General features: G+C 43.2%; 2 protein-coding genes across 13 annotated transcripts in view; one reads left to right on the top strand and one right to left on the bottom strand.

Annotated features, from left to right (window-relative positions):
- The window catches only part of lrmp (lymphoid-restricted membrane protein), a 27,702-nt gene extending 13,074 nt beyond the window's left edge, over window positions 1-14,628 (bottom strand). For 11 of the 12 annotated variants that reach the window (XM_062560331.1, XM_062560334.1, XM_062560340.1 and 8 more), the window contains exons 1-19: window positions 13,485-13,615; window positions 12,207-12,910; window positions 11,280-11,390; window positions 10,147-10,327; window positions 8,891-8,949; window positions 8,712-8,787; window positions 8,113-8,271; window positions 7,907-8,024; window positions 7,479-7,529; window positions 7,229-7,306; window positions 6,493-6,549; window positions 6,339-6,398; window positions 5,748-5,812; window positions 5,389-5,482; window positions 4,682-4,828; window positions 4,245-4,316; window positions 3,482-3,633; window positions 2,151-2,259; window positions 1,047-1,281 (exon numbers count right to left, since the gene is read on the bottom strand). In XM_062560331.1, the coding sequence (XP_062416315.1) occupies window positions 1,047-1,281; window positions 2,151-2,259; window positions 3,482-3,633; window positions 4,245-4,316; window positions 4,682-4,828; window positions 5,389-5,482; window positions 5,748-5,812; window positions 6,339-6,398; window positions 6,493-6,549; window positions 7,229-7,306; window positions 7,479-7,529; window positions 7,907-8,024; window positions 8,113-8,271; window positions 8,712-8,787; window positions 8,891-8,949; window positions 10,147-10,327; window positions 11,280-11,390; window positions 12,207-12,867 (2,485 nt within the window). In that variant the 5' untranslated portion in view covers window positions 12,868-12,910; window positions 13,485-13,615. Of the gene's footprint in view, window positions 1-1,046; window positions 1,282-2,150; window positions 2,260-3,481; window positions 3,634-4,244; window positions 4,317-4,681; window positions 4,829-5,388; window positions 5,483-5,747; window positions 5,813-6,338; window positions 6,399-6,492; window positions 6,550-7,228; window positions 7,307-7,478; window positions 7,530-7,906; window positions 8,025-8,112; window positions 8,272-8,711; window positions 8,788-8,890; window positions 8,950-10,146; window positions 10,328-11,279; window positions 11,391-12,206; window positions 12,911-13,484; window positions 13,616-14,427 lie in introns of those variants that run through there. The other variant, XM_062560332.1, reaches the window with a different exon arrangement.
- bcat1 (branched chain amino-acid transaminase 1, cytosolic) lies at window positions 13,850-20,599 on the top strand. Its single transcript, XM_062558495.1, is given in 9 exon segments — window positions 13,850-13,867; window positions 15,883-16,048; window positions 16,051-16,099; window positions 16,324-16,466; window positions 16,691-16,776; window positions 16,849-16,983; window positions 17,908-17,919; window positions 17,921-17,983; window positions 20,555-20,599. Coding segments are annotated over 9 exon segments (717 nt in total).

The following is a 20,599-nucleotide window of genomic DNA, read 5'->3' as shown; positions in this document are numbered from 1 at the left end:
GGAGAAAAAGAGTTAAATCAGAGACAATTGAAATATAAACACATAGGACCCACAGAGACAGGACTACACAAGGAAGATGTTCATTAAACCCAAACACTTTATTTCCACATTATTCCCAGGGGTAAATAGCCATAGAAGGTCAGACTATTGTGTAGGGCACAGAGTTGAGGGAGGGGCAGAGAGGTTAAAATAGCATGCATGGCTATGGGGGCATTAATGACCACATTCACAATCTGTTTTTCTCCCTCTGCCTGCCAGCCGCTCATGCATGCAGAGGAATGGGGGATTACTGAGCTCACTGCGTGGCCTCAGACTGGTTGCGCTGCTGGCCATACAAGGGCCTTGAGGAAGAGAGGATTTCACACACTGTGTAGCCACACACAACCTTTATAAAACCGGGCCCACAACAACCATAGAAGGCAGGGGTCCACTTCCAAAGGCCCTTGACTGTGCATATACCTACTGTCAGGGAGTGTGTGTACTGTACTGAGGCGTCAGGGGTGGCCGATTGCTTTGAAGATAACATGGAGAATCTGTAAGCCATTTATATATAGTATATCCTGTGAAGCACTTTGTTTGGGCCAGCTGGGCACGTGAGGCAACTTCAAGTCACTAGTTTTAACTACTTGGTTCGAAACAAACTAAATCCTAAAAAAAAAAAAAGACTGCTTATCGTAATCCATACCAATAATGGGTATATTTAGGGCCAGCATTAGCTCATTTTAGTTGATGCCTAATTAAAGCATACCCTAATCTAGAGCTAAATGAATGTGGATAAAATAGTACTCACACAAGTATGGTCTTCTACATTATGCTTAGAGTTCAAACTCTTGATGCATTATATTTAGTCCATCTTGTTTTTCCATCGGCGCCGAGATAACTGATGTATCCCACTTTTACAAAGGAAGTCTGTTTAGCTACAACTTCTGGAGATGTAATCTGTTCAAAGCCAATTCATACATTTAGTTCATATTTGGGATAGCCACTTATCGGTTAAAGCGGGGTTGGCTGCAAGTCATTAAGTCCACCTTTATGTTCCCCCTCACCTTGAGCCCCGACTGTTGCATGCTGGGCCTCCCCAGAGAGGGCAGACAGAGGGGTGGACGTGTCCCTCACTTCTCCCTCCCCAGCCGTGTCCACCACCGTCCACTTCTCCTCCACATACTCGTCTTCACCTCTTTGTGGTTGCCCGCCCTGTTCTTTGCAATTCCTCTCTGCCAACTCATTCTTCAGGAAATCTTGAAGGGCAAACTCCTCATCCCAGTCCAAGTCATCGCCAGGCTAAAACACAGAAAGGAGAGTGGAGTCCAAATATAAAGGATTGCAATGGAGCGATGTAGGAGAAACTGTCAAAGCAATAATGAATTCCACAGAACAAAATCCAACGAGAGTTGCTGAGGCTCAAGTTCAGCAGAGACGGTTGGAAAACAAAATGTTAAGCTCTTCAAACAGACACCCTGGGAAACAGTACTTCACACTTATACATGTTTTTTGGAGAAAAAATCACAGCTAAACCGAACAGATATCATGTATCATCGCCTTTTCTTAAAATTGTTCTTTTGTTGATTAACAAATCCAATTCAATCTGTTCTTCACTAAATCCGGGCAATGCAGTATAAATTACATCAAAGTAATGGTTTAATTATTTTTCAAAACTCAACTTTGTTAGTGTATGCGTATCCCTGCACCTTGGCACCAAACTCAGTTTGTTGCAGTAAAAATAAATAAATAAATAACCTGCTGTAATGGAAATGTTCAAGCGCCTCAGTGAATTTTGTGCAACGAGCCGTGCGTAGGTGTGTGGTTCTTGTGCGTGTGTGTGCGGGTACTTCAGCCTCCAACGCGGGCTCAGCTCTCCTCTACCAGATACTCCATCTGTCTGAATGCAGTATGTGCAATCACGGCTCTCCAAGCAAACTCCAATAGGCAATGTTAATATTGAAAACGTGCGTGTTAATTTGTGAGATTTCGAATGAGTTCCAAAGCCAACATGATCTCCTCATTCCAGTAAACATGCTCACCTTCCCGGCCGTGTACATACAACATGTAGCGACTGAAGGTCAAGTATTGTGAAAGCAAGCACCTGCTGCGGTTTATTAAATATAGAGCGATAGATTAAAGCCCCAGGACATCGTCCCTTCCTCTCTGACCTCGTCTGGTGCAGGTGTCTGGCATGATGCCTCTCTGCTGTCCTGAGGGGTCTTCAGCTGCTCCAGCTCGTCACATAGATGCCGCTTCTGGTTCTCCTGCTCCTGCACCCTGTAGACACCAATGCAAACATCTTGTTAACTAAAAAAGGCTATGGGATTACTTTTTTTTTTTGTTTACCGAGAGAGAAACACCCTGATTATCATAGCGCTCTTAACGTTTCAGAGAGCTACATAAAACAAATGCAGAGATTCTAGAGAAGAGAGTACGTTGGACATACTGTACCCAATCCGCAGGCCCATGCAGTGTCCCATTCTGTTGCCCAGGGTGACCAGCGCCAGTGCTCCGACTGGCCAGGTAACGACCACTTCACTTCAGTCAATCCGGTTCCAGTCCGACCCTCTAATCTCAGACTCCCCCGAATCCCCCCCCCCTCAAGCAATATGGACGTTCCGGAGTTCACACCGGTAACTAAACACGTGTAAATCCAATATGGACAGTCTGACCAGTTCTCCTTGTCTGGTCTTGTACTGTACCACTCTAGCTCTGTTATATATCTGAAGGGGATGGCCGTCTCCACGAACACACATGCAAAACACACACACACACACAGCTCAAGACAAACCATCACAGTCAGAGTGAAGACCAGAGTTGGCACGGACTCAAACCTAGTGAGGCGGGACAATCTGGGGTCATTGAGGTCAGGATGATTGACAGGTAATTTCCCCACTCAGCATCACTGACTGGCCGACTGAGCACTAAAGAGCAGAAAGACCTACATTTCCCAGGGTCTGACAATACTTCATGTTCGTTCAGCTTGTAGGAGTTCCAAAGAAACATGAATATGTTGCTCCTTGAAAGATCCTGGAAGGTCAATCCTGGGAACTACTACAAGCTGAACAACAATGGTCAGCTAAACTTGAAAGCTCATTCCGCTCATTCCGCTCATTTTTATCCAGTTCATAATTACACTGCTAGGTTTAATCACATTCTAGCTGTCTAGCTTATTCTTGATGAATTCCTTTGTGGAGTATTACCTTACTTAGCCAGAAAATGAAGTCGTATCTCTTCCCACTGAGGTTTAATTCAGCCAATTGGATTACCACTGCACTAGAGCAGCAACTCCTCCTCCTCCAAGGAAAAAAAAGTTTCCTACCTTAGTCAAGTTTTCCTTAATTAGCCAGCACAAAGGTCCCTGGGCATTGGCTCTCTTTCCCCTTACTCTGCTTTCATACCAAGTTTTTCAACATCAATCACTTCTGCAGCTCAAACATTCCTGAATGTCCATTTATTTTTAACTTCCGCAAAGTGTAGACAGCGAAGCTCTTCTCACCTCACTGAAAGGTGCAGGATCTCCGTGCGGGACCTCCTCATGTTGCTGGCCATTTTGATCAGCTCCTTCTCCAGGGAGTCTGTGTACTGGGCCAGCTGGTCTAGGCTGAGGGCCCAGTCGGCCCTTCTCGCGTCCAGCTCTGCTTGCACCGTCTGTGGGTAGACAATGCCGAGGGTCAGCCGCACGGCCTGAAGCGCGTCGCAGCTCCAAAAAGTTCTGACAGCTGTCACTAAATGTTTCCGTGTCAGCCTGCACACCAGGGAAAACAACCCGAACAACGACTGCTACAGCCCTGCTAATGGTTTCCGTCTCATTTGCTACAATTTCTGCTTTCGGCAGTACGTGGCTAATGAATGCAGAGTGGCAACAATACAGGAGAAAGGAGGGGTAGAGAAAGTTAGAGTGAGAGAGGAAGAGAGTGGGTAGTGTTGGTACACCGATTAAACAACACTGCTGGACGGAGCCTGTTGGAGTTATATAATAGATATCTCTAGAGAAAAAGGGATAGTGGGTGGGAAGGAGGCAACGAGCGGTGAGAAAATAGAGCTAAAACAATGCAAAAGGTACAGAAAGATAGATCACCTTACATCATGTTATGATTCATACATTAAAAAAATAATGATGCTCAAATAATGCTTTTCAGCCTGATATCAACCTATTAAAAATCTGCCAACATGTCACAGGCCCTAACAGCAGTGCTCTGGAGCTGCAATGTCTTAAGCTTGCATCAAGTGTCTGGTAGGTCTGAGAAAGTGGATCTGACCTGGAGGTCAGTGTCTCTGTTGCTTCCAGCTGTAGACAAGACCAAGTTGGTTTCTTCTGTGAAATCCTTTTTCTAAGAGAAATAAAGCAAATTCCGAAGAATAGACCATCATGCACAACATTAGCACCCAGTTTACATGCAACCAGCGACATTAAACTAAACTATTCTAATTGTCCTAAACTCATGAGAGCCTAGGCAATCTTAAGCGCGTAGAGATCGATTTGACGCAAGCTTCAAGACACGAGGTTTTAATGAACCTCAACGATTCATCGAGAAACAGACGGCCAACTCCCTTGATTCCAATTCTTGAAATTAACTTAAACCTTAGAAAGTTCAACATTACGGTAGAAAACAATTGTATCCTGCAGAAAAGGGATTGTTGTCCAAAAGGTCAATTTTAGTACAAGTGGCCTTCACCCAAAGGTGATCACACTTACCAGTGTACTTATGAGGTTCTTGAACTCCAGAGCCATGTGTTCAGGGTTGGGTCCCTGCAGCATCAACAACACCTCCTTGTCCAATGTCTCATCCAACGGGGAGGTGTAGCTCATAGTGGTGGACAAATGGTCAACTACATGGGAAGTCTGCGAGAGATTTACACAAACCAAAAGGGAATGAAAACACATGCCATCGCAAATATTACAGTAACTGTACTGAGCCAACTACACAGCAAGAGCAGAACTGCAGTTTTTGTTTGGACAGTGCTTTTCATTGTGTGAAAAATGTCAGAAGCCTCGATTAGTGGAACATCTTGACATAGGCATAATACTTCTCAGAAAGGCTGAGGCAATATATATATATATATATATATATATATATATTGAGGTTGCGTAACATTGCAAACATAGCAGAGTCTGTTAAAGCCCACGGTGAGTGCCGATGATTCAGATAATGTAGGTTGCATTCGAGTTTTGAAATGCATCAAACTGCCCACTAAAAGGAAGAAAAATATAATGTAGCAGGCTTGATCTCTAAGTAATGAAAATAAAACATTGCAATCAGTAATGACAAACTATATAAACATCCAAATTAAGACCGATTTAGAAGATCGGATCGTTTTATACAAAATGAAAAAATGAGAGCTGGAGGTTGGAGAAAAAAAAAAGTTGCACAAGTGAGGAGAAAGTAAGTGAGTGTTGCTGACCCCCGGTGGTGACTGTGCCAGAGCCAATTCTGTCTGCAGGGATCCAGAGCTGCTCTGGTTCAACCTGAAGGCCACTGAAAGGGACATACCAGCCCTGTGAGACAGAAGCACAGTGGAGGAGAGTTTGGTCGGAACAAGCAACTAAACAAAAGACAACAATGAGAAAAGGTAACAATGAATTATAATTTTCACTTAGTTACATATCGAAATATATAGTGTTTGATAAGATACATTATTAGGAATAGAGAGTTTCCCTTTGTCTATACATTCACAGTTTAAAGATGTAAGCCGTTTAATTGCTTCTTCTCCTGCACTCGGAGCGGACCCTTTCACTCCACAGTATTTCTTGGTTCGCTCACCCTGACAGCTCTGGGTGTATCATCTGCATCTGGTTCTCCAGCTTGCTCTTGTCTGCCCTCAGAAGCTAGAATTGGCAACAGAGGAACAAACATGACGGTCCATAAAATTAGTTATTCATGAATCATCTTTTACCAACAAAAAAAAAAATCTGTGGACTACAGGACTACACAAGCAAAAGGCTAATCATGGACATGCTGACCACAGGTACACAATCTGGACACAGCAGAGGATTGTGGGTTTGGTATAAAATTTCTCGAAAACAGAATTACTACCTTGGTGGTCAATATTATGCAATTTTTTTTTTTAAACAGTTATTTAATAATTAAAAGTTAACCTACTGATATGCCTTCTTCAATGAAACTTAAATCTCTGGTAACATGAGAAATCCTAGCCTATCAGAATTACTGCGTGATTTTCTGCAAACTCATTTCAGCGAATATGTGCAGAGGCAGAAAACATGGTTCAAAAGAAGCATGAAGGGGCTGCATCGGCATGAGGGAAAAAGATCAGAAACAACTGAAAGCAGAGAGAGCATCCATGAGACACTAGCGGGGGTTGTTGAGTTGAAACTGACAGTTCAACCCACTGACCTCTGTGATGGAGGAGTATTCCTCCACTGTTGACTTCAGCTCACTGATCTGTCTGCGCTTCTGTAAACACCACAAGACCAGATTGAGTATTGTAGAGAAACACAACAACAATCTGTTCCTGCCCCCCCAGAAAATGATTATTTATCCAACTCACCTCTTGTATCACAGCTTCCTTTTCACCAACAATAGCATCAAAAGCGTGAATTTGCACCTGCGGACAGAGAAGTTACCAGAAGCAGTGGGCAGCAGTACCATGGTCAACACAGTGATTTGAATGTACGGGCACAGCTCAATGCGAGGAAGGAAAGCAGATATTTATTAAAAAAAACAGTAGCGAGCGAGGAAAACTGAACGAGAGAATTGAGACGGTGTGATAGAAGTATGAAGAGGCAGAGAGGAGATGTAATAACGCATAGTATTATGCTGCAAATACAATTACCGCCTCACGGGTGTATGACTCTGCCAGTCATGTCAAATTCTTTACTACATAGGCAGGCATGGAGACAAGATATTCTTTTGGTGACAATATCACTATATTGACGTGCACATTCCAGAGAGAAACTCAGCCCCCACTTTTTTTCAGCAAAATAGGATAACTGAACAATCATCTAAAACGTAAAAGAAGCAAAGTCAGAGCTGGGGGTGGACAACAAGAGGAGCGGGAGGCCCGGTTGTCATCCAGGGTGGACTCACTCATTTAAATTGAGGTCAAAATCAATGAAAGAAAGTCGCAGTCATTCCCTTGTTTACTCGACAGATAGTGAACACCCTTGAAATTCTTTTATCTTTAATATAAGGATAACTTGTTTGAGCTTTGTTGGCCTTGTTCGGCTATTCTTGGCAAAGGGGCAAGAATATAGACAACAGTGAAGAAATAATAAAAAAGGTACCTGAAGGTCAGCGTTAATGTCACACAGCTCTGTTATCCTCCTCTGAAGCGCGTCTGTCTCCACGGTGACCTTGAAGTTCTGGGGAGCCATCAGATGAGTTAGGACAGCTGGTCACATCTTTCATGTACAAATTTGTAACAATATACTCTCTGTAAGCCATCTATGAAGAGATGAGCACTACTCATTTGAAGTGAAGTCAGTTCATTGATTTTACTGTCTGACTTTCAGCTTTCTTTGGTAAGGGGCATACCTCTTCCTGAAGAGAAGCGATCTTGGCAATAAGACCCTGGTTCTCTCTCTCCTGAAAAATAAAAAAAAAATCAATAGCAAATGTGGAAATCTATGCTCAGTTGTATATGCTCAACTATGTTAGAATTCCCCTTTAATGTGCCTACAACCCCAGAAGATGTTCAAAGTGTGCATCCTGCTAAATTGAATGTAATGTGTATTGAGTTAATTCTGCAGGGGTAACATGGCTATTTTCTTGCTTTGAAAGGCTATGTTTAATGACGAGCGCACTCATTTTCATCCAAAAGGGGTCATCAACAGTTGCTGTATTTCATTCCCCCCCCCTACAATGCTTTACAATAAATTTCAGCTGCAACGGCCTAAAACAAAACACTGAAGCTTTCTGTGTGCGGTGAAACTTGCCAGGAGAATTCACAAGTTGTGACTGACCACATTTTTGCTGTGTGCTGACGCACGGGCTCTGCCGTCCTCCGTACAGCTCAGAGTGGCCTTCATCTCCTCCACCTCTTCTTTCAGCATCTTCTCTTTCTGGGCCAGCTGCTGGTTACTGTGAGAGGACAAAGAGATGGACTTGAACAAACCACACAGTGCTGCAGTGATTTGGTGCCGTGTATTTGGATAGAAGGGCTTCTTACACCCTGGCTTGATTGCGTAGCTCCTCGTTCTCCTCTGCCAGCTTCTGGTTGCCGTCCTCCATGCCCTCCACCACCTGCTTCAGCTTCCTTACCTCCTCCAGGAGCTTTTGGTTGCTCAATTGAAGGTCAGCAACACAGTACACCAGTTCTGATGTCTCACTGAGGGATATAGAAAAACAAAGAGGCAGTGGTTAAATTGGGCCCTACAGGGCCAAGCGCCGCCGCTCAAGATCCAGATAGAACCTCGTTGAGACACGGCCTTCCACAGACTAAACCAATGTACAAAACCAATGTACAAATACAAATAGGTGTGCATTATACAGCAGTAAGTTGAGGCCTGTGTCGCCAAAATGAGTGCACAAAATTCTGTCTTGTCATTTGAAAATTAAAAATAAATCAATTAATGCTATCGAGCGTATCAATATCTTCGCAGGAAAAGGTTCAACGCAACACAAATGACCACATTAAAAGTATTATTATTATTAATAACAACAACAACAACGAACTTGGATTGTTGGTACCTAGTTTTACAGGGCTGCCACGGGTCATAGAAGATAGAAAGGTATTGTGTGGCTTAATTGCCCAGATACATCACTTACAATTCTGCTCTGGATGCCTCCCCGCCAAAGGCCTCCAAACTTCCTGAAGTTATGTTCAGCAGCATGGACCTCTTGGCTAAAACACATACACGAATCCAAAATACATTAAAATTGATATTGATATAAAAATATATTGTATACAATACAAGGGAAGAATATTTGTGATTAAAAAAACTCACCAGACAGGCTCTCCCTGAGTTTGAATGAGTCCTGAGTGTGGTCATCCGTTGTCTCTTCGCTGAGGTAAATTGAAATAAATACAACATCAATTCAAGTATTTACACAATACTGCACCATATTTGACAGTCACGCACCATGCCGTTTTGTTTGCCTTTTGACTTTTTGACGTTTTGTATGCCTACAATAGACTATTAGATTAGCTTTTTTTGGTGCCCTTAACACCTAGAAAAACAGAAGTCAACAGTCAGCTCCCTTGGTGCTTCTGAAACTCATCCTCTACAACGGACCAGACCCAGGCCGCATTAGGACAGAAGCGCAGTTCTCCTCATTTAATAGTTATACAAAACCTGGACCTCTATGCGTGGCCGCCCTGCAAGGGCTGAAGTCGTCAGCCAAAAACAGACGGGCCAATTTTTTAGCATCATCTTAACCAGGTTAGTCAAAATGTGACCACTTGCATATGAAATGAGTATAACATTTATTTAAAAAGGAAACACACTTTATATGTTAAATCATCATCATCAATTATCAATTTCCATCAGTGTCAAATGTGCTTTCCTATAGCCCTGACAGAGCGTTTCACTCAGAATTTCCTGTGATTTTATTGTTCGTTATAAAAAGACACCTTGGTCACCTATGATGGAAACATTCTCAAAAGTGAACAATCATATGATGCATTATACGCCTTCGCAAATCTACTTAACTGCATGACTCAAACAGAACATATGAGTCACTCTTCCCTGCAGGGCTAAAAGGGATTCAGAGGACCGACGAAGACACAAGCAGTTATCTTTATATGTAGTGTAACAGGTTCGGAAACTGCAGCTACGAATGGGTATTAAAGTCCTCACATTTGGAGACTAAGCAGCAAGTTTAGTTATAGTGTACAAAAAAAAAATGTAAATGTAATGCAAAAAGGAGAATTTGGTCATAATTACTAAAAACATTTCACATTTTATATCCCTCCAACACATAATTAAACTAATCACCGCATAAACTTTACAATATAAATCTATCTACAAACTCAGCCTGACACTGGACCAGTTCTCAAACTCCAAGGCAAAAATGTTTAAGAAGGTTATATTTAACTTTCACCACCCCCCGAATCAAACGTAGTTGAGCTAACAAAACCTTGACTTCCGTGAGGTTGCTTCCCAAATTTAACCACACTGATAATTACCATTTTGAGATTACGGGTCACATGCCTAAGCAACCAGTATTTCGGTCATAAAGCCCAGAGTGAGTGCTTCCGTACCCCTTGCTGCGGCAGTCATCGATCCACTCCTTCATGACTGCATGGTACGTATCCAGGTCGATGGAGACGTCTTTGTGCTCTGGATCGAGCATGTTGCAAAGGTCTTCTAGTCCACTGTCTTGTGAGGTGCGACTGGTGGTGTGTCGCAGGAAGTCCACAATGTGAGACACGTACACTCGACCTGAAAGAGGGTGGTGACACAGGTACACTCAAGGAGACCGTCATCTGCCATGACTGCACCACATGATTTTATCCATTAGAATTAATATATTACAAACACACTTCTCCTTGATTATTTGGAGTCTTTGTTCAGTTATAGGTGAAGGCAGCACTGGCAGTAACCATAGAGACAGTCCAAATCATGACTTACTTTTTATTTCAATCCGTTTAATGCATTTCTCATTGCTGTTATTAAAAATGCTCGCCTGAATTCTTATTTTTAATTACAAGAGTCTAAACTGCACTAGTTTCCTCTAAAATAAATGCTTTAAAATGCTCCCATCAATAAAATCCGATAAATCTTTCGCCTTCACTGGCAGTACTCCATGTATTGTATCTTCTACTTTTTTTACAGTAGAAAATGTTTTCTTCCTTCAAAATGGTTTCAATTTTATGAAAAATAAATCTGAATGCGATAGAAATGCTGTGGAATTCCACAGCATTAGAGAGGAGAAAGGCATTGCAAATCTAACTAGTTAAATCATAGCGGGAACACATAAACCCAAAGAGCATCGAGGAAGACGGAAAGCAATCTGCCCAACACCACAAACTTCAGTCCAAAAAACTCAAAAATAGTAATCTCCCTTCAGAAACTGTAAAAAAACAAAAACAAAAGAAATATCCATATCCTCTTTACTACTTAAAAGACATACCCATAACATATCCCAAAACTCTGCTACAGAAAGTGATGAAAAAAACGTAATGAATGGAAGCGATTGTGTTGCTGATGCAAAGATGCAGACAATGCAGATACTGTGCTACTATTTAGAGCTAAAGTAATTACGTCTGCTTAAATAAAAATAAAAAAACACAGTAGTAGACTGAATGAACAGTTAATAGTCATCAGGCTGCTGCAACCAGCTAGCGGGAAGAGGGAAAAGCATACGTGACAGTGTGTGTTTGTGAGAGCTCACCTCGGCGCTGGGTGTCGCAGGCGTGGAAGATGGTATCGAGTAGATTCTCCTCACAGATTAGGCTGATTTCTGCCATATTTTCCTTCCTGTTCTCAGAGGTAATCGAGGATCCTGAGCATGAATATGAAACATTGACACAAACCAGACAAAGAGTGTATTGAGCTGCATAGCAAGCATAAGATGCCTTTTAAGACAGAAGCGTTAATAACTAACAGTGTAGTAACCAAACTAATTCATGCAACTTTAAGAAATGGAAGTTAGTTTGAGGCTACAAGATGAAACCAGTCACTGGAAGCTCCATTAACCCTTAAAGTTGACACGCAATGACTTAAAGTTTTAGGCTGGGAGAAAACCTGGTCCTAGGTTTGGCATTGGCCATTTCATTAAGCATGTTTGAATGTATAATAAAGGAATATGGAAGCACACAATTGAAATGATAGGAGTTTTGATATAGAGAAAAAATTACATCAAGAATGGACAGAATCAATCTCAATTAATTTCTATTCGTATGAGAAAACCTCTCCGGACAAAATGTGTTTTTCTAGGTTAGAAAACTTGCATTTGGAATTCAGTTACATATGTTTTGTAAGCCTTTGTAGATTTATGGCAAGTCTTTATTTGAATAAAGATCCAAACATACTTCGACCTCTTATTATTTAGCAGTTAATACCAGATTCTGTAAAGGGAATCTAAATTTGTAGGAAAAAATGTAATTCAATCTAATTAAAAAAAAAAAAAATCTAAACCCAAAGTTGATCTTACAAGATCTTTAAACCTTCGTCACTTTGCTCATCAGTGGAAAATTTGAAAAAAATAAAAAAACATTAGATGTGGCTTAAAGTCCTGGGTAATCTTTGCGTAGGCGGCAGGTACGCTGCCACGGCGACCCGCGCATCCAAGCTGGCCCCGACGGCCCCGCCCACCTACCGCCATCGCCCATCGACAGCCTCTTCACCACCAGAGCTGGGTAGGACAGCTCACACTCCGCCGAGTTCCCCGTGTCCGCTGAGCAGAAGTTGAGGTTGTAGGTGAGGGTGCTGTGGTCTGGGGTGAACGTACGGCTCAGAGAAGGGCTCCCGTCCGGCCTCCCGTCCGGCCTCTCGCTCTCGGGCTGCGCCGACTGTGGCCCTCGTGTGAACGTGAAGTAAGGCGTGTCTCTGGCCTGGCCTGTTGGCGTGGAGCAATACTTCTGCCACGTCTTAACTGGCCTTAAATCACTCCCGTCGGCGCCTCTCCTCTCCCCTAGGGTGCTGGTGATACTGTACGTGACGTTGGTTGGCGTGGAGGGGGTGGACGGAGGGACGGAGGGTCGCAGGCCGCCCCTCTGGGAAGCCGCGGTACCCATCCCTCCAGCCCTGTCCTTCCCCCTCTCGCCCTCGTCCCTGTGGAGGTTCCCCTTCTTCAGGATGGTCTCCAGGTTGTGCCGGAGGCCACTCTGCGGGCTGTCGTAGTTGTTGGAGGACAGTTTGGGAATCTGAAACGGTGAATTGGGCTCTCGGTCACCGCGCCACTGAATGGTCTGCAGCTTACGGCAGATGCTGTCCACGGGGTTGTGACGTCGGTTGGACTGGGGCGTGTAAAAGTCCATGCTGGGGATGGAGGCACTGCAGTGCTGGCTTCCTGGCTGAAGTCTGAGGAGAGAACCGGATATTACGTTTAATAATAAAAATATAAAATGAAAAAATTCTGTTGACAAAGCAAGCTTGTGCACTGGATGACTGGCACAGTCATTATCACTTTCACTGGTTGGACTAGCATCAATGCAATCAGCAGGTAAAGCTTCAGTGTGGGAAACACAAGTCATACAAAGAATACTTAGGAACATTTGCGATCAATATGAAGTAGCCTAATGTAAGCAATGAGCAAGATTAGAAGGAGATCACATTTTAATCCTCGCCGTCAGAAGATTGAAGCAAACGTGGTCAAAACTAGGGCATCGCCTACAACTTCCAGCATTAAAAAGAAAATGTAATGTCGACGTCACAATTAAATAGTATTTTTTTTAACCTTCGAATATAAAAATAAGCATGAAAAGGTGTAAAAGACAAAACTCAAAAAGTGCCAACCTCTACGACAGCTAACACCACAGCATTAGAAATTAATTGCAAACACAACGCAGCTGGACGCCACGTCCAACACAAACATGTGCGCGGTACTTTCTAGAAAAACATGAAGCAGGGGAAAAGTATCCGTCGTTTTATTTACCTCGGAAAAGCTCGTGGGAGCGAATGTCCACGTCGAAATGTTTGACGCACTGTAGTAGAGACCCGCACAGAAAGACCGTAGAAGCACCTGGTGTGGCGCTCGCCACTTGGAAATAAATGAACGAGCCAGCAGCTCCCCCACGCGGCCGGAAGGGATCACTGCACCCGCACGCGACACTCGCACCGCTGAACCGCTGATTACTTATGTTTGTACCCATTCTTCTTCTCAACTATAACTTAGCACCACTCGCACATAAATAACATCGCATTGATAATCCACAAGAACAACAGCAACGAAGACACTATCAAACAGGAATAATGATGCCGTGCCGGTGATGTACATCGTAGAGGTTTATGTCATGCAACATGATCGATCACGTGTTAGTGAGTGTTGGGGATACATACTGGGGAGGTTGGGATGGTATTAATAATCTGCAAGACAAATTGCCAAATTGCAAACGTTTTCGGACATATAAAGTTTATAAGTCTTTACACCTCCGTTGAACAAGATATTTTTAAGTTTAAAATAATATAAATCAGTAAGATTAGCACAAAAAAAAGCAGAGTTGTACATGCTATTATCATTTTTATTAAAATGATAACATTCCTACATCTGCAGTGACTTCATACTCGCCCAGTACTCAGAGCCCAAAGGATCTTTCCAATGATGTTGTTAATATGTTGCAATATGTTGCTGGAGCCCAGTTTATCCACCTCTGACCTGCCAAGTAACACCTTTCGTCCTGCAACGTTAACTTTTATGAGGCGTCCCGTTTGTTACGTTTGTTATTAGTAAGGGTATAAGTAAGGGTTGCACAGTCTATTCATTTATGCATAACACGTTGACGTTGATGAATGTATTGTTTGTAGAACGGTATGCTAAACTTTAAAAAATGTTATTTAAGGCCGATGTCTGAACACCATTATGATTTAAGAGCACATACCCGCAGTAGCTGCTTCAGCATCTTGATGCTCCCAAACTCCCGGGTGCTCCACATACAAGATGCCAGTGGAGCACTGCTTCTTACCCTCATGGTGCACCGAAAGGCCCAAGGGCCGCAGTCATCCAGAGGGTTCTTAAGGTGACAGTAAACACATGAAAAACTTGATATTCCAGGACCTCCACTTGCTGTCGACCTGTGCGAGCCTTTTCTTAGCAATTCAGTTTAGCTTTTCTCCTTAAACAGAATCACGTCTGCGCTGTCGCCATTTTATTTCTGGGAAGGACACGGGCAGCGTTCACTCCTGTGCTCCTTCCTCCTCCTGTAGCAGCCTGCTCAGCAGAATCCACTTTCCCAGCTCACGCTAAGTAGCTGGAGCTTTGCTTGTTTTCTGACCCTGAACGCAGGAGATAGCAGGCGGAGGCGGAGATTAGGGTGGACGTGTACAGACGCACACATCCGCTCAGACGCACAAGGATGAGCGTTGGCTTCGGTTTGGCGCATTAGTAGAGTAGAAAAACGTTTATGCAAAAAAAGAACTTTAAAAAATGAAACCTTTATGTTGATATGCACTCGGGTGTTTGATGTACACTATAAAACAATAAGTCTATAAACAAAGTTGTAAAGATAATAAAAAAGTACAACAGAATAAAATGTGCATTAGTCTGAACACTTTCACTGTCACTGTCACTTTCCAGTACTGTAATCTGGGATTATGTCGCAAACAACATTCTGCGGGAGAGAGGGGATATGGAGTCAGTCTAATCCCAAACAGGTGGAACGGAGAATAATCTAAAAGACAGACTATTAAATTATATCAATTGAGTGGATGGATCAGATGGACTGAAGATGGACATATGCTTTGATAAATATGGGGCATCATATTTCTCAACCTGCTCTTACTCCAGTGCCGCCCCAAGCGAGCATAGGGGCTCATAAGGACAAATAAGGGACGCAGAGAATCAACTGGGATGCAATAACCCTCTTTGCTAATTTCTGTTCCGTATCTGACCTTGACCTTTGACCTCCCAGGGAGGTTGTTGAGAAAGACTGCTAATAAATAATAAATGAACGCCCTGGTTTTCATCGAAGTTCCTCTCTATATGTCTTTGTCTCACCCACGTGACTGTGTGGACGGATGTGTCTGGTTCTGCAGAAGTCGGCTCCCTGAGGACCGGGGCTCGTGTGGCTGGAAGCAGTCTCTGAATTAGCCTGTCACACAGCGCCATCTGCTGGCCAAACACAGATGGAAAAACATGCAACCACATTTTTTAATGTCGGATGAACAATTCCCTTATGCCTTGCATGTCTTAGCGATAAATTAGATCTAAGAAAAGCAATATGTTTTATTGGTGAAGTGGCTGCCGATGTAGAGGCATTGTTTCTGCCTTTCCAGAATGGAGACCTCAATGTCAACCAAGCGTCACATTTTCTCTGCTTTCATTGTCCTGTAACCAGGCCGCTGACCTGGTTATCGTCCTGTCTTCCACTTCGAAGACAAAACGGGACGGGGCGGCCTTCGGGAACGTCTTCACTGACCACATGCTGACTATAGAGTGGAGTGAAAGTGAGGGCTGGCAGGCTCCTCTCATCAAGCCCTTTGGGAATCTGTCACTCCACCCGGGCCTGCTTGTCACTACACTATGGCGTACAGGCAGGAAGAACTCAGACTAGTGTTTTACCCAAAATACACTCTGGCCTGGAAAGGAGGGACAGGAAACTGATGGGAGGGTAGGTGGGCACATGCTGTAATCAGATATTAGTTTAAATTCACTCATGATCAATCATAGCAATTGGCTATGGTTGTGTAAGGTGCAGAAACTGAAACTGAAATGGTCTCTTCACAGTCTGCCACTTTATTCACAGAAATAAGACGTTTGTTGTTTTGGTTTTCTGAAGAAACTACGGATGTTCTTTGTCCGCCCAGTATGAAGCAAAGGATCATGGGTGCCAGCAGGTGCTGTGGCTGTACGGGGAGGACCACCAGATCACAGAGGCAGGCACCATGAACATCTTCCTGCACTGGATCAATGAGGATGGAGGTCAGTTGCATTACCCGAACCGCACTTGGCCAATGTCGGGCGCTTATGTTTTGCTGCAGGCAAAGGGGTTAGACAGCTTCCTTTGAACTTCCACCACTGATGCAAACAACATTTACCCTCATGTTAAGGGTCTATACAGAAACAATGCTTAACAATGTCCCTATAACATAATTGGAAACAGTATCTCCAGAAATAGTTTTTTTTTTCTTTTCATTATGCTACAGAGGAGGAACTTGCAACTCCACCTCTGGATGGCATCATACCCCCAGGGGTAATCAGACCTAGCGTCCTGGAACTGACCAGGAAATGGGTCAGATAAATGCAAAATGCATGAAATAAATATTCATATTAGTCATCACGATTCCTGTGGTCCCTGTGGGAGTTTAAGGTGACAGAGGGCTACCTGACCATGAGCCAGCTGCGCTCCGGTCTGAAGCAGCAGCGGGTCAAAGAGGTATTTGGCTCCGGTACTGCCTGCATGATCCGTCCAATTGGACGCATTGTTTCCAAGGGCGAGGTAAGACAGAGCAGAAGACAAATTCCATTTCCATTGTGTATTTAACTGAATTAGAAAACATTTATTGCCAAATAATCATTTCATTTTCACGTAGACTCAATACAAACACAGCCATAGATGCTAATTGAAATCAGCTGCAGAGTGCAGCTGTTCAGAAGTGCTTTAGTCGTCCTGTGGGGAAAAATAAAGGAGAGCTGATCAATACGACTCTCAGAGACGTAAGCCACAACTGCGCGCGATTAATCGCAGGAATCTCTTATGAATTGTAATTTGCAAAATTCAAAAGTTGTGTACTGCGCACTTTCATTCATTTAAACACTTTAAGCAAATATGGTGCTTTCAAAATAAAAATGATAATTCAAAAAACTGCCTTAGCGTGCTCTAAATTATTTGTTGCTGTTAATTACGTACGTGTTTTGGCGTGACATTTTGATAAAGCGAGCCCTCAGAAAGGATAGAACCAGCCCAGATGTGTGCCCCTGGTTCCCTCTTCATGCTAAGCTAAGCTAAACAGCTGCTCATTAAAGCTGCAGTCTGGAAGTCTTCCCACACTGCCTTATTCTTCTGCTCCTTGATAACTTAAAGAAAGTTGGGCTTTGAGTCGAGAGCCTCTTTTTGTTTCAGTGAAATAAAAAGTTATGCTATCTTTTATGGAAAATATTTTTCAAGAAAAAAAAAACTCATAGTATTGCAAGTTTTTACATTACATTAAGTTTAGTGCTTTGAAGACTCCGGCTGTTGTTCTCTCGTGACCACAGGGACAGTTTCATCTTCAGGAGGTTGTAAGAACCCTGTGGCTTATTGCTTTATACCATAATATATTTACTTTAATATGTTTTTTTTCCTATGTTCTCATAATTCAATTTCAAGTTCATTCCCAGAGCAGATTAAATGATCAGAATTCTTTGTTTTTGTGTGTGTCAGAACTTGCAGATCCTCCTGTCAGGATAAAACCCCAACGTTGGCTTCACGGATAACAAAGGACCTCCCAGATGTACAGGTTGGTACGTGTGGACGGACACACACTCACATCCCACAGATGTTTCTCCCTCTCTCAGTAACAGCTGGTTGAACATCTGGGTTCTCTCCACTCCTGTCACCCACAGGACTTCATTTCCATGCAGAAAGTGATATGATTTTCGGAGATGGAAGTGTGTGTTCTCTACCCAAACATGTCCATTTAAGAATAAAGTTGGACAAATAAAAAAATGAATGTTTACTCAATAAATTGAATAAATGTCCGAAGAAATGCCCGACCCAACAAAAACCAACATTCCCTCCAAATATGAAGTTATCTTGCGTCTCCATAATTGAATTACTCGACTGCTGAGTGGTTATTATGTAACTCAATGAGATCAAAGTGTGGAGTTATTTCTTTTAACAAATCCCCATTGGTCCTCATTGTACACCCACAGCCTGCATGTACATAATAAGTGAATTATCATATTAGGTAATGAGTAACGACGTGGTAATATTGTGCGTAGCCTCCGAACACGGCACCTCTGCAGTGCTCTGCAGCGCTACAGGTTTCTCCTAACAGATTCATAATGTTCTTTGCTGAAGGCTCAATCTGTGTTAATGAGCGTGTTATGTATCACCGACTTTCTGTTATTGTGCTGTGTAATGAGCCTATTATTAGTGGGGTTGTAAGCTTGAATGTGATCCTTCCTTTCTCGTTTGTACTTGACTAAGAAGGTCTGGGTCCTTCCTTTCCAGTCAAATCGATCCAAAGCAACGTACAATAAGTGCATTTTAACCGTAGAGATACAAACTCAGAAGAACAAGTAACAAGAAAGAACAATTTTTATCAAATAAGCAGTTTTAAAACATGGAATAGATAAGTGCCATTATAAGTACAAATTAAGTGCTACGATTTGTTAATGCTACGGTTTGCTAGTGTTTTAGTCAAGGTAGAGTCTAAAAAGGTGTGTCTTGAGTTTTCGGCAGAAGATGTAGAGGCTCTCTGCAGTCCTGATGTCATCAGAGAGCTTATTCCACCACCTGGGAGCCAGGACAGCAAAGAGTCGCCATCTCGCCGAGTGCTTTTCTCTCAGAGAGGGAGGAACAAGCAGCTTGGCAGATGCATCGGTATTAAACTCCATTTGCGTCCTATGACATTATCACAGGGATCCTTTTTCCAAAGAATGACTACATTTAGCTGATATTGTTTTTGCTTTTAATGATGTGGGCAGAACTTTTCCTTGTAATTGAGTGTTTCACAAATGTTGTGAAATGAGCGCTGCTACACAAGACAAGTATTCAAATGCTTCCTGTGTTGGCGCTTAGAAAGCCAAACTGAACTGAAGATATAGCTAAACACCAATTTGCCCTTGCCTGTTGGTTGTGATCCACAAACTGATAATGAATCCTGAGCTTTGCCCAGTTTCACCACTGGTGGCCCTGCAGACTCACATGAGCTGATAGTGTCCTTTGGGGTTTCGTTGTTTGCATCTCATAATCTCCTGAATGTCCTCTAAACACTTTGATCAGCTGACGGGTCTTATCTCTCGGACTCTGGACTTTTTCTTTGTCGCCCTTTTCTCTTGCTCTGTTTGCTCTCCGTGCTGCATCTGTGGTTTTTGTTGTTTTGTGTTTCTGGTCAGCCGATTAGCATATCTGCTCTCCCGCATCAGCCCGGGCCTCGCGTGCGCGCGATGTGTTAACCGCATCTTTACATCCGATAACATCTTCCCTCAGTCGACATTGCTTCAGAGAGGGTTACCCAAGGGAAGAGGGAGGGAGAGAGAGACGTTTGGCGGCCTAATGGCGCAGTGTGGAGAGTTGGAGATAGGGCCAAGACAAACTCCTGAATTCTCTCATTAAGCTCGCTGTAATTGCACAAACCCAATTATTGCCTCAGCCTTTTGTGATCTTCAAAGCCAAGATGCTGCAAATGAAGCCTCGAACAAGTGGGAGAGGAGGAGGAGGAGGAGGAGGAAGACTTGTGGAGGAGGGAAAGCGCGGCGGCGAAGTTTAATGAACAATAAAATCGACAAAACGCTGGAAAACGCCGCGCTGGTAAATCTGTTGACATTTCATTTGGAGGGAAGCAGTGCTGTGTTATTCCCCCCCCCCCCCCACCCCCCACGCTTCTCTTCCCTCCCCTCTTGAAGACAACATTGTGCCACAAACAAACGAGTGGTCTGAGGCAGCAGATGAAAGATGGGTTTACTAAGTCGCCCTGCTGTTCCTCTTTCAAGTTAATTAGAAATCACATTCTTTTGTTTCCCCTTCGCAGGCGCTTATTTACTTTCTCACGTCGACCATTAGAACAAATTTGCAACATGAGACACAAATAATTGGATTTGCCTCCTCGGCTGTCACGGATTGGGGAACATTTTGTTTTGATTATTTTTTTTATTCTAGTTCCTTTGCTGTGTTGTGCTGTGTTCCGTCGGTGGCTGAGTTTGCAGATTTGCTCGCGGATATTTGATTTCACTTTTGGATTTGTGTTTTGCCCGCAATTAAGCAGCGGCGTGCGAGACAAGTTTAGTTTTCAGCAAGGGAAGATTTTTGTGAGGCCAGCAGAAGACTCTCTTCTGACCTTTTCATGACCTTTGTCCCCTTACAGTATGGACCCACGCCCGGCGACTGGACCCTCCCGGTGGAGCGGTGA

This window comes from Pungitius pungitius, chromosome 2 (genome assembly GCF_949316345.1).
Source record: "Pungitius pungitius chromosome 2, fPunPun2.1, whole genome shotgun sequence".
NCBI classification, from domain to species: Eukaryota; Metazoa; Chordata; class Actinopteri; order Perciformes; family Gasterosteidae; genus Pungitius; species Pungitius pungitius.
The sequence above is the reverse complement of the archived record's forward strand: the minus strand, read 5'-3'. Positions and strand labels throughout refer to the sequence as shown.